Here is a 12,511-nt window from a genome sequence, read left to right as displayed (position 1 = left end):
TCAAAAAAATATGAAAGCACATTATGTATATCATGCATGAGTTTTCTCATTTTTGCAACATTCTACCTTAATGGGTCCATGATGTAAAATAAGGAAAAATATTCAGCTCAGAATGATACCTCTTGAAATAAATTCTTTAAATTAATATTTATTATGCCTGAAGAATTGGGTACTTTCTCATTATTAATATATTTCCTTGTTTCCATAAGCAATCAGGTGAATAGATTGTGAATAAATATTATGATCCTTGCTTTATTCAAGGGAAAACAACACAGAAGATAAGGGATTACCCACTGGTACCTGGCCCTTCCATGAACTAGCATACAAATTTGACATCCAAATGGAGAATTCATTTCTTAATATTTCTTTCTTTGCAGATTGATGATTTCCAACCTGGGTTTTGTCCACTTGGCCTGAAATAATGGAGCAAAATAACACTGTTACTGAGTTCATACTGCTAGGACTGACCCAAGACCCAATGAAAAAGAAGATGGTATTTGTAATCTTCTTCATTTTTTATGTGGGAACTGTGGTAGGGAATTTGCTCATTATTGTGACCGTCAAGTCCAGCCGCACACTTGGGAGCCCCATGTACTTTTTCCTATTTTATTTGTCCCTTGCTGATTCCTGTTTCTCAACGTCCACAGCCCCCAGACTCATTGTGGATACACTCTCTTCACAAAGAACCATATCTTACAATGAGTGCATGACTCAAGTCTTTGCAATGCATTTCTTTGGCTCCATGGAAGTCTTTGTTCTCATCCTCATGGCTATTGATCGCTATGTGGCTATTTGTAAGCCCTTACATTACCCAACCATCATGAGACGGCAGGTTTGCATAATCCTGATCATTCTTGCATGGATAGGGGCTTTTATCCATTCCCTTGCTGAGCTGTTGCCAGCCTTGAAATTGCCTTTCTGTGGGCCCAATTTGATTAATCATTACTGCTGTGATTTGCAGCCCTTGCTAAAACTTGCATGCATGGACACCTATACAATCAACCTAGAATGGGTGTCTAACAGTGGGAGCATTTGCGCTGGCAGTTTTTTGTTTCTGATAATTTCATACACTGTCATCTTGCATTCACTGAGAAACCACAGTGCAGAAGGGAGGAAAAAAGCTCTCTCCACCTGCATTACTCACATAATTGTAGTAGTCTTATTCTTTGGTCCATGTGTATTCATATATGCACGCCCCCAGACCACGTTCCCTGTGGACAAGATGGTGTCTGTATTTTATACTATTGGGACCCCTTTTCTCAACCCATTCATCTACACACTGAGGAATGCAGAAGTGAAAAATGCCATGAGAAAGCTATGCCATATCACAAATACCTCAGAAAGCAAGGGATGAATTGAGGGTTTTTGTTGATTCTTCAATCTGTACAGATATCAAATATAATAGTGTCTATCCACACTTTTGCAATTACAATGCACCTGATTTCCTTACTTTTTTCTGTACTTCTGCCCTCAAACTTATAGCTTCCCTCATAATGCCAGAGAGGTTCTTACCTCTCCTGAGAGTTCAATTCTGACATTGTTGATATGAAATACTCCTCACATTTCAGTCTACACTTTGGTTTGATAAGAAGAAAGTTATTTACACAATCACAACTGTTCAAACAGTGAGTATTTATCAGTAAAAAAGAGCATATTCTCTAAGATTTGTAATTCTCTCTATAGAAAATTTCAAACAAGGTATCCTGTTTTCTGTTTAACACATCAGAGCAAAGGAACTAAGTTTGGGTGTCAAGAATTATTTTTATTATATCATTCGTTCATTTAAAAATTTTGTAATGGTGAACCCCTCACCAAAAAGGTATATATATAATTTATTATTCATAATTAATTATTATTACTATTATCCTTGTTTTTTCCTTTGACTATCAGGATAATTGAAGCATTATATATAGGATTTTTTTTTTTTTTTTTTTCTCATTTTATTTATTTTTTCAGCGTAACAGTATTCATTCTTTTTGCACAACACCCAGTGCTCCGGATTTTTTTAATGTAGCATTACATGGGCTGGAGATATTCAGCTCAGTTGTATGATTTGTATATAGGAGCTACAAGAGAATTCTACAACTCTAAAGGGAAAAGAAGCAACATAATGTATGTTGTCAAAACTAAATACTAATTTAAAATACATCATTGGTAAACCGTATTTTTTGAGACTGAGGTACAGAAAAGTAGAACACAATTTGAAAGGGGGAGGGAAAGCATATTATTTCATTTATTGCTATGTTTTATAAATGAAATAAAATAAATTACCAGAGGCATTCAGAAATAATCACTGGAATGTCTCTAGTTAATGGAGTTAGAGTGAACCTGCTTTTGCTGCAGGAAGCCACTTTGTTTCTCTGTTTGTCATTTCCTAGTAAAGTGGTAATGTGGATTGACAAGTTAGAATTGCCAGTAGAATTTTGTTGCTCATAGTTAACAGAGCAGATTAGCAACCATGCCTTGAATTTGTGCCTTCCACGGATATTGTCATGAATTTTTAACTCATTGATTTCAGAGAGTACAGTGTTAATTCAAAGGTGTACATGCCCCTGAAGTTTATACCAGCATTATCTACAATAGCGAAACTACGGACACAGCCCAAGTTTCCATTGAATGATGAATGGAATAGACACGGGGTATATATCACTCAGCCATTAAAAAGAATGAGATCGACAAGGTTTGAGTTAGAGACTATTAAGCTAAGCTAATCAAGTCAGTCAATGAAAGAGAAATACCACATGTTTTCCCTCATGTGGAAATTAAGAAAACAATGAGTATAAGGACAAACAGAGAGGTGGGCAAATCAAGAAATGGTTTCTTAACTATTGAAAACAACCAGATGGTTACCAGAGGGGAGGTGTCTAGAAGGAGGGTTTAAATAGGTGATGGGGATTAAGGAGTGGGCATGTTGTGATGAGCACTTGGTATGGTATGTAAGTGTTGAGTCTCTAAATTGTACACCTGGAAATCATACTACACTCTATGTTAACTAACTGTAATTGAAATAAAACACTTGAAAAATAAATAACAAATAAAATTCTTTACTTTCAGTATATTCAAGTTTACCACATCCTTAGTTAACAGTTACAAGCTTCCATTTTATTTTTAATGCTGCTGTACATTATTTACCTGGAAAAACCTTTTTAATGTAAATAGTTTCCTCTTGTCAAAGGCTATTTTAAAATAAATTCATTGGAGTGTCATGTTTTCAATGTTCTCACTACTTTTTGATTTCTGGGTTATTATGAATTTAATGACTGCCCTAGTGTCCAAAGTTGGCATGTTGATGTACAAAAATTATATATATTCAGTTGTACAAATTGACTTTTGATGTACATATAATATGAAAATATCATGACAATCTAAGTAATTAGCACATCTATCTTCTCTATATAGTACTAGTGTGTGTGTGTGTGTGTGTGTAAAAAGTTTTAATTTAAATCTATCCTGGTTGCAATTTCAGATATTCATTATGGTGTTGTTAGCAATAGTGACCATGCTATATATTAGATCTCTAAAACTTTCTCATTCTACATAGCTGAGGCCTTGCACACTATGGGAAATATCTCTCCATTTTTCTCAGTTCCTGACCCCTGGTAACCACCACTGTACTCTCTGTTTCTGTGATTTGAACTAAACCATTTCCTCATATAAGTGAGATCATGCAGTATTTCTCTTTCTGTGTCTTTCTTGTTTCACTTAACTTCAAGACCTCCAGCCCCCTCCAGCTCTGCTTTGTTACTGCAAAAGGCAGAACTTTTGTCTTTTTAATGTCTGAATAATAAAGATCTCACATTTTCTCTCTTGATTCATCAGTGAAGGATGAAGTTGTATCTATACCTTGGTTTCTGTGAGTAATGATGCATTGAACTCACGTACGCAGATAGCCTTTCACAATCATAATTTCCGATTCTTTGGATTATATGCAACATTAGGATTGATAGATGGCAGTTCTACTTTCAATTCTTTGAAGAATCAGTATATTCTCTATAATGACTGCACCAATTTATATGCCCATCAGTAGGGTACATGGGACCCCTAGATGCCACATCCTCACCAATATTTTGTATCTCTTATCTTCTCAATAACAGTCTAACAAAGGTAATGATGTGATAATGATTTTTATTTGCACTTCCATGATGATGAGTGCTGTTGAGCACCCTTTGAGGAGAGGGTTCACAATTTGTAAGTATTTGAGAAATGTCTGTGTCGTGCCTCTGCTCATTTTGTAATCAGAAGAGGTGAAGAAGGGTCACCTGGGTGGCTCAGTGGGTTAAAGCCTCTGCCTTCAGCTCAGGTCATGATCCCAGGGTCCTGGGATCGAGTCCCACATGAGGCTCTCTGCTGAGCAGAGAGCCTGCTTCCCTTCCTCTCTCTCCGCCTGCCTCTCTGACTACTTGTGATCTCTGTCTGTCAAATAAATGAATAAAAATCTTTAAAAAAAAAAGAAGTGAAGAAAATTTCCATAGCTTCTGCTCCATTTTCCTGTGAGCCACAAATTGCTCTAAAAAGAGTCCATTAATTAAAAAGATGTTAAGAAGAAGAGAAAAGTGAATATTAGAAAAAAATCTTCTACTCAGAATAATATAGAAAAGAAAGAAAATAACTTACAAAGGGGAGAAAAAAGCAAACTTTAATAATATGAACTGACTCCCAAATATGTAATAATTACATTAAATGTCAATACAATGTACTTGAAAGGCAGTAGTTGATGGAATAGACAGAGTAATCTTCAGTACGAAAAGTAAAGGACTGATACACACATCAATATTATAGATCCCAGAACAAATAAACCATGGATTATGAGTAAATGCTATGATTCAATGTGCATGAAGTTATAGAATAGACACTACTAAAACGGAGTGATACAAATCAGGACAATAGTTGCATCTGAGAGAATTAACTGAAAAGGAGCATGACAGAACTTTCTGGGTTAATGAAAGTATTCTAGGTCTTGAATTTCTTAATGGCTATGTGAGTATATACATTTATAAAAATTCATCAAACCATATACTTAAACAGTCTGCATTTCATTATGTTTAAAATTTATCTCAGAAAAAGAATTGTATTTCTAAACAAACAAACAAACAAACACAAACAAACAAAAAAACCTTACCAATATATCTAAGCATCCCCCCAACCACTCCCCAATAAAAAAGTCTTTCAAATTTAGTGATCATTTCTGGGGTTCGGGGGAACAGAACAGTGATTGTCTTTAAGAATTTCACTCCCATGAGAGGAAAATTACAGATATTTTATTGAAAATTAGTATATCACAGATACTCTGAATGGTGGCCTTAGATTTCCCAAAAGTGAAAAACGTTTATAATGAAAATGATGTCATCAACAAAGTGTAAAGCCAACCCACAAACTGAGAGAAAATACTTGCAAATCATGTTTAAGATAAGGAACTTATTAGCAGAATTCATAAAGAACTTATTAATACCACTTAATAGTAATAAGGCAACAACCCAACTAAAAAACTGTCCAAATATCTGAGTAAACATATCTCTACAAAAATATTCAAATGGCCAAAAGAACGTGAAAAGACATTTAACACCTTTAGGTAATAGGAAATGCAAACCTCAGCCATAATGAGTTACCACTTTCCACCCACTAGGATGTCTAGAAAAAAAAAAAAAGTAGCAAGTCTTACTGAGGTGGTAGAGATATTGGAATCCTCATAAATTGCTGATAGTAATGTGAAATGGTGCAACCGCTTTGGAAAACAATTTGTCAGTTCCTCACAAGATGAAACATATAATAGCAATGACCTAGCAATTCTAATTAATCTTACGCATCTACCTAAGGAAAGTTAAATATATATGCACACAAAAACTTGTACACGATTGTTCACGGCATCATTATTCATACGTACTAAAATGGGGGAACAATCTACATGCCAATCAACTGATGAATGTGTAAATTACATATTCATAAACTGAAGTGTTACTCTTCTACAAGGTGAATAAAACTTATGGTAAGAACATTACCCTAAATGGAAGAAACCGGTTAAAAAAGAAAACATACCATATAATTCCTTTTATATGAAAAGTCTAATAAAGCTAATCTATAATCAAGGAAAGGAGATTATGGAACCCTTGGTGGCTCAGTCTGTTCAGCCACCGACTCTTGATTTCTGTTCAGGTCATGATCTCATCATGGTCATGGGATCAAGCCCAGCTGTGGTTTGTATTCAGTGTGGAGTCAGCTTAAGAGATTCTTCTTCTCCCTCTACCTGTCCCCCAGTGCTCCAAATGGGAGCTCTCTTTCTCTCTCCTTAAAACAAAAGATTAGTACTTGGACTGTTTCACAGCCTTCTATACTAAAAACTATTAAATTCTATACTTTAAATACATGAATGGTATAGTATGTGGAATATATCTCACTGACAAGGCAAAGCAGGAAAGAGGCAAATACCCATGGGGTGAAGGTGAATGTCAACTGACCAGTCAAGCAACCAGAGCTAATAGCTGAATGTGAGGCAGATCAAGCATGAAACCCAGGTAACAATGTGGCACCCACATTCCTCCCTTCTGCTGTTAGACATAGATGCCTTAGCAATGCCCTGTATTCCATTGTGATACTACGAGACTATAGATGAACATAGTTATGGAAAGTATTCTCCATCTTTAGGGTATTCAAGGGCCTTATTTGCCAAGACTTTGGCTCACATTCATGGGGCTGCTTCTGAAATCCTACCCACAGATATTCCCTGTTGCTGCTAAAGTAGTAGATACTGTGTGACATGATTAGAACCTAATATGCCCCACAGACTTCTCATCAAGCTTGCTTTCTGCTTTAAATGCTCCTGCTGCAAATTTTGATTCTGTTTTTTCCCTATAACTTCGGGAAGTGTCCAGTGACATGGGGAGATGGCAGTGCAAATGGCCTGCTCTAGGGTTGAACTTTAGCCAGTGGGAAAAGTAAGTCAATGGCTAACTTCCCCTGCTTATGGCTATTTGGAAAAGGAACATATAGTCTCTCTTAAAAGGTCCAGTGTGATCAAGAAATCAGCTGTGTAAGTGGTGAAACTAGCCAGGGGTATGCAGCTTATAAGTTACTCTAGGAATAGAAATGGGTAAAAGTCTGACATTTTGGATATTGTACAAAAGAAAAAAAAAAGGAAGGAGATTTGATGAAAATAGGAAGGGTAAAGAAAAAAAAAGCAAAAAAGAGATGAAAGGGAAAAGTAGGAATAGTAGAGGAATAACAAAGGATATTAGTGGTCGAGATCAAAATCAATGGCTTACAATCAAAAAGTAGAATCATGGAAGCCTGCATTACAATTTCTCCCAGGTATAAACTAGAAGCCAATTTCCCAACAATTTCTCCAGAAATCAACAGATTTAATTAAAAAGAAAAGCAGTGAACATCAAAGGCACTATTGAATGAACACTTTTCCAATCAAATGGAACTTTCAAAAGAGTAGAAGAAATAAAATTCAATAGAGAAAGAACCCCCAAATAGACATTTAATATATCCATTACATTAAAAATTTGCCATCTTTATTCTTTATATATATATTTAACAACTTGAATCCCATGAACAAGATGTCAATCATAAAACAATTACTTCCTTTTACAAAAATGTTTTGGATTCATGTTTGGTCATAAATGCAACAATTGATTGGTTCTTAAATTTAGCAAATAAAAAAATTAAAATTTTAACAGTTTGAAAAGTCATCCTGGAATTAGCTGTTTTGCTCATTGTATGTCATCTTTTTTAAAAATTAAAAGGCAATACATGGCCTAGGGAAAAAACAAAAATATATATGTGTAGTCACACACACTTATGTACAAGCATTTTTTAACATCTTAATTTAATTTTATTTTTTTCAGTGCTCCAAGATTCATTTTCTATTCACCACACCGACGACCCTGCAGTTTCACTACAGATGTAGTGAAAAGAAGAGCCATATGTACCCCAATATTCATAACAGTAATGGCCATTGTCATTGAACTGTGGAAAGAGCCAACATGCCCTTCACAGATGTATAAGCATTTTATATTATATAAATCTTATATATTCAATTCCACATATAAATTATATGTAAATATATACTTTATATTTAACATTTTGTGTAAGTCATATACATACAAAAAGACCTATATCTAGAACATATAACCAAACTTGCAGTTTAGTAATGAGAAACACAGAACTACTATTTTTATGTTGTACACAAGACTTGATAAGAAATTTAAAAAATAGATACAAATGCAGGATTTTAGGGTAGTTATATTTTTAACTTTTAAGGAAACTCTGTATGTTTTCTAGAGTGGCTCCATCACTTTGCTTTCCCACTGACAGTGCTTGAATGTTGCCCTTTCTCCACACCCTTGCCAACATGCCTTATTTGTTGTATTGTTTGATTTTAGCCATTCTGGCAATGTGATGTGATATCTTACTGCAGTTTTTTTTTTTTCATTGTTTCTTTTTTTTTTCATTTTATTTATTTTTTCAGTGTCTTACTGCAGTTTTGATTTGTATTTCCTTGATGTTCAGTAATGTTGAGCATCTTTTAGTGTGTCTGTTAACCACCCCAATGTCTTCCTTTGAGAAATGTTTATTCAAGTCCCCTGACCCTTTTGAATTGGATTACTCGTTTTTGATTGTTGAGTTTTTGAGGTTCTGTATATACTTTAGATGTGACCCAACAATCCAGAAATTGCACTATTACCAGATATTTGTGGAAAGAATACAGAAAAACAAGAATACTATTTCAAAGGGACACATGCACCCTGATATTTATAACAGGATTATCTACAAAGGCCAATTATGGACACAGCCTGAATATACATCAAATAATGAATGGATAAAGAAAATGTGAGAATAGATAGATAGATAGATATAGATAGATAGGTAAATACAGAAAAGACTCTTTTTTTTTTTTTTTTTTTTGCCTTCTTCATTTATTTTTTTATTTGCAGGAGGAGTTGAAACAAATTTTAAGGGTGTTTTCATTTTTTTCCCCTAAACATGAATCATTCAAGAAAAACCAACTTAACTATAGAAATGTAGCAAAGTAAGGGGAAAGAAGCACAACAACCCAAGAGGCAAAGGTTGGGGCGGGGGGAGAAGAGGTGGGTGCAGTCCGCATATAACATATGCATAAATGCCGTTTGATTCACCTGCTCAGGACCGCCTCCCCAGAAGGCAAGCACAAGGACCCATTTAAAGAGGATGTTCCCCCCCCAAACATCCAAGAATGTTTCAACTTAAAGCTTGTTAAAAAAAAAAAAAAAAAGTAAAAGAAAAAAACCCCCACAAACCACCCAGCCATAACCACCTTCCTTAATCGACCATAGGAGTTTCTTTTCATTTTATAAAAAGATTAATAAAAAATATTGAAAAAATTATTTTCTCATCTTATATCTGTAAAGATAATAGAATTCAGAAGTTTCTTAGAAAACAGACCAGAAACTGCCGACCAGTTTCCACCCCTGTTGCTGAGAGGATCAGCAGGACTACAAAGTTTGGGATACTGGAGCTGCTGGTGGAGAATGGGATGCCCAGCCCAGAAAAAAATCAGAAAATATTGGGGTGGGGGGACACGTGGGGTGTGGTTAACAGCCATGGCCATGGAATACATGGCTGTGCAGAAAAGGGGAACACAAGGTGGTCAGAAAGGCCTTGAACTCCTCCTCGACATACAAAACCGATTTTTACAAAGATCCAAGCAGTTTGGTCCCAAACTGAGGTGAACACTTCAATGTTTATTCACATGCTTTTTCTCTTTGAAGAATCAAAGTTGCCCAAATTAAATCTTTCTGCTATTATTACTACATATGCCTAAAAAAGGAAAGAAAAAGAAAAAAGGGAAGAAGAAGGGTTTTTAAAATCAGGATAAGAAAGAAGAGATTGAAAATCATCAAATTAGTCCTCTTAGCTCCAAATGAAAGAACAAAACTGTCGGTTTCTAATAGGGAACAAACCAAAATCCAAGTATCGCTCTCCCCTCCCTACCCCAGCCCCCACCCCACACACCAACAACAAATGAGAAACACAGCTAAAGCCCAACGTGTTGTATTCTGCTCTGCTCAAGAGTCGGGCCTGACCCCAGGCTCCTTGGCCGGCCGCCTCTGTCCAGTGGGACGCAGCACCAGGGATGCTTTCGGCTGTAGTAGGATTCTGCACGGCTGGCTGGTGGGGGGTAGGGGTGGGATTTTTGCAATCTTCAGGCTCCTCTGTTTTGCTCCTCACCAGCCATCTTCCCAGCGCCCTCTCTCCCCTGGGCAGGGGCTCCCATCAGAGTGGCCCCTACTCAGTTGTGGGCTGTAAATTGTCCTTCTCTTCTCGGTTCTCTGTCCCACTCTCGTCGTCTTCAATCTCCCCTTCCTCCCCACTAAACTTGTCGTGGGCCCATTTGGGGCTGGTGCTGGACTTCCGGAACATGAACCGGCCTCGACCCCGAGGGAAGGCTCCTCGGCCCCGGCCCCGGCTCACCCACTTCTCACTGCCTTCACCTTCACGGTCATCATGCAGGTAATACTTCTTGCTTTTGGGCGTGTACTCGGGGTCCCACTCCTCCCGGTTTCTCTTTTGAAAATCGTTGCTGCTGCTGCTGTTGTTGCTACCGGAGTAGGTGCCTCTCCCCCAGCCTCTCCCTCTGGCTCGAAACTGGAAGGTCCCTCGAGCTCTGCCGCCTCTTTCACTTGGACCCACGAAGTCTTTGGTCCCTAGTCTTGACTTGTCAAAGCCTGTGGTGCTCTCTTCCCTCTCCTCCGTCTCTTCAGTGTACTCCTCCGCTTTGTAGGAATGGGATGACTGGGATGAAGAGGAGGAGGACCTGGACCGGTCTCGTGCTCTCCGGTGCTTCTTCTGCTTCTTTGATCCTTTATGAGTTTTCTCTGTTTTCTCAGCTGATCTTTCCCTCGAGTGGCTTGAGTCTCTGGAATCTACTGATTCTCTTGATTTACCTCGTTTAAGATCTCTCTCCTTATGTTTTTTACGACGTTCAATATCAAGGCGGAGATCAACAGGATCATCTTTGTATTTTCCCTCAGCCTTATAGCCAGGTTCCCGTGGACTTTTCATTTCATCATGAGCCAAACCATGTTTTCTGAATGTACTGGGAGAAATGTCTATCCTCCTGTGTATCTCTGGGCTTTTCTTGTTTTTAGCTGCCTCCTGCTCAGTTCCCCTCTTTAGGTATTTAGTAAAGCGCTCATGCAATGTCATTCCTGAGGACCCAAAGTGATGTTCTTTCACATGGTGAACGATGGTCAGTATGTGCTGGGCGAATAGTTCAGAGGGGCTCCGCTGAGACTGAGCTGACTGTATGTGCTGGAAAATGGAACGAAATTCCTGTTCCTTTTTGTTGCTATGGACTAGATCCCGACAAAGCTTGCGTTCCTGAGCCAATAAGCCACTGGGTCTTGCAAGGTCCTCGTCAAAAGAGTCCATCCGGACATTGACCTGGGCCTCTCGAGTAATGGAAAAGGAAGACTTCCCTGTGGAAAAGTCTCCTTTGGCTCCTAGCTTCTCTCGGCTCTCAGAGGTCTTTCTCGGGGGAGGTGATGAGCTTTTCTCCTGGACTGCTTTGTAAGCGGTCACTCGGAAATTCTTTTCAGGCACAAACCCCCTGTGCCCACTTTCGGTTCTCTTGGGCCCTCCCCGATCCTCCTTCTTGGATCTCTCTGAGAAAGATTCCTCCTCCAGCTCCTCTGTTTTCCTCTGCTTTTCCTTCCCTGGAGGTGCATATACCAGGCCCTCCCATTTGCCTGACTTCTCCTCCTCCTGGTTTTTGTTTGCCCCTGCTAGAGCTTTCAACATAAATTTGGGTTCATCATCAAATTCCGATTCCTTCCTTCCCTTAGCTTTGTCCTTATCTTGATCATCCATGTCTTCCTTATGGAAGTCAGCCATCTTCTTCTCAAAATCATCTCGAAGCTTATACCTTTTGGGAGACTGGCTACCACGAAAAGACTTGTCGGTATCAGTTTTGGGAGCAAATGGATCAGATTTCATTTTCGCATCACCCAATCCCGTGTCAGAGAAGCTCCCTTTCTCTTTCATTTTCTCTTTATCGGTATTTGTTTGTTTCTGTTCCTTATCTTTTCCATTCTCTGTCTTCTGCTCATCTAGGTACCTCTTTGTGTAGGCTGCTCCGAAGCCCTGCTCTTAAAAGCCCACTCCAGTCGGTGGTGGTGAGGCGGCGCTCACCCCGTCCAAGCCCTGTGCCAAAACCCAGCCCTCCGCTTTCCAACACGTCCCAGATGGGCTCAACTCTGCAGAGTGGTGCTGGGTACCAGGCTGGAACACACCAAGGTCCATTCGATCATGGCTCTGGGTCCTTGAGTCCATCCAAAAAGAGCCCTGTGGGTAAGAGTCCACCGGCCACTGGCTCCACGTATAGCTCGTCTCAGAAGGAGCAGAAAAGACTCTTTTTTATCATTTTTTAAAAATTTATTTAATTTTTTCAGTGTTCCAAGATTCCCTGTTTATGCACACCCAGTGCTCCATGCAATACATGCCCTCCTTAATACCCAAAACCAGGCTTACCCAT

At 38.4% G+C, this 12,511-nt stretch overlaps 2 protein-coding genes across 2 annotated transcripts; one reads left to right on the top strand and one right to left on the bottom strand.

The window, feature by feature from the left end:
* The first annotated feature begins 421 nt into the window (after window positions 1-421).
* LOC123949643 (olfactory receptor 4C11-like) lies at window positions 422-1,354 on the top strand. Its single transcript, XM_046017201.1, has one exon. The coding sequence runs from the start codon at window positions 422-424 to the stop codon at window positions 1,352-1,354; it is 933 nt and encodes a 310-aa protein (XP_045873157.1).
* A 7,528-nt stretch (window positions 1,355-8,882) lies between these two features.
* LOC123948642 (thyroid hormone receptor-associated protein 3-like) lies at window positions 8,883-12,511 on the bottom strand. The gene is made up of 2 exons (XM_046015835.1): window positions 12,508-12,511; window positions 8,883-12,125 (listed from the first exon to the last, which is right to left on the bottom strand). The coding sequence occupies exons 1-2, from the start codon at window positions 12,509-12,511 to the stop codon at window positions 10,264-10,266; spliced, it is 1,866 nt and encodes a 621-aa protein (XP_045871791.1). The 3' UTR covers window positions 8,883-10,263.

This window comes from Meles meles, chromosome 8 (genome assembly GCF_922984935.1).
Source record: "Meles meles chromosome 8, mMelMel3.1 paternal haplotype, whole genome shotgun sequence".
NCBI lineage: Eukaryota > Metazoa > Chordata > Mammalia > Carnivora > Mustelidae > Meles > Meles meles.
Note: the sequence above shows the minus strand (reverse complement) of the source record. Positions and strands in the feature narration are given on the sequence as shown.

What these genes read in the sequence shown, in the direction of transcription:
- LOC123949643 (XM_046017201.1), top strand. Translation starts at nt 422, where the DNA reads ATGGAGCAAAATAACACTGTTACTGAGTTCATACTGCTAGGACTGACC.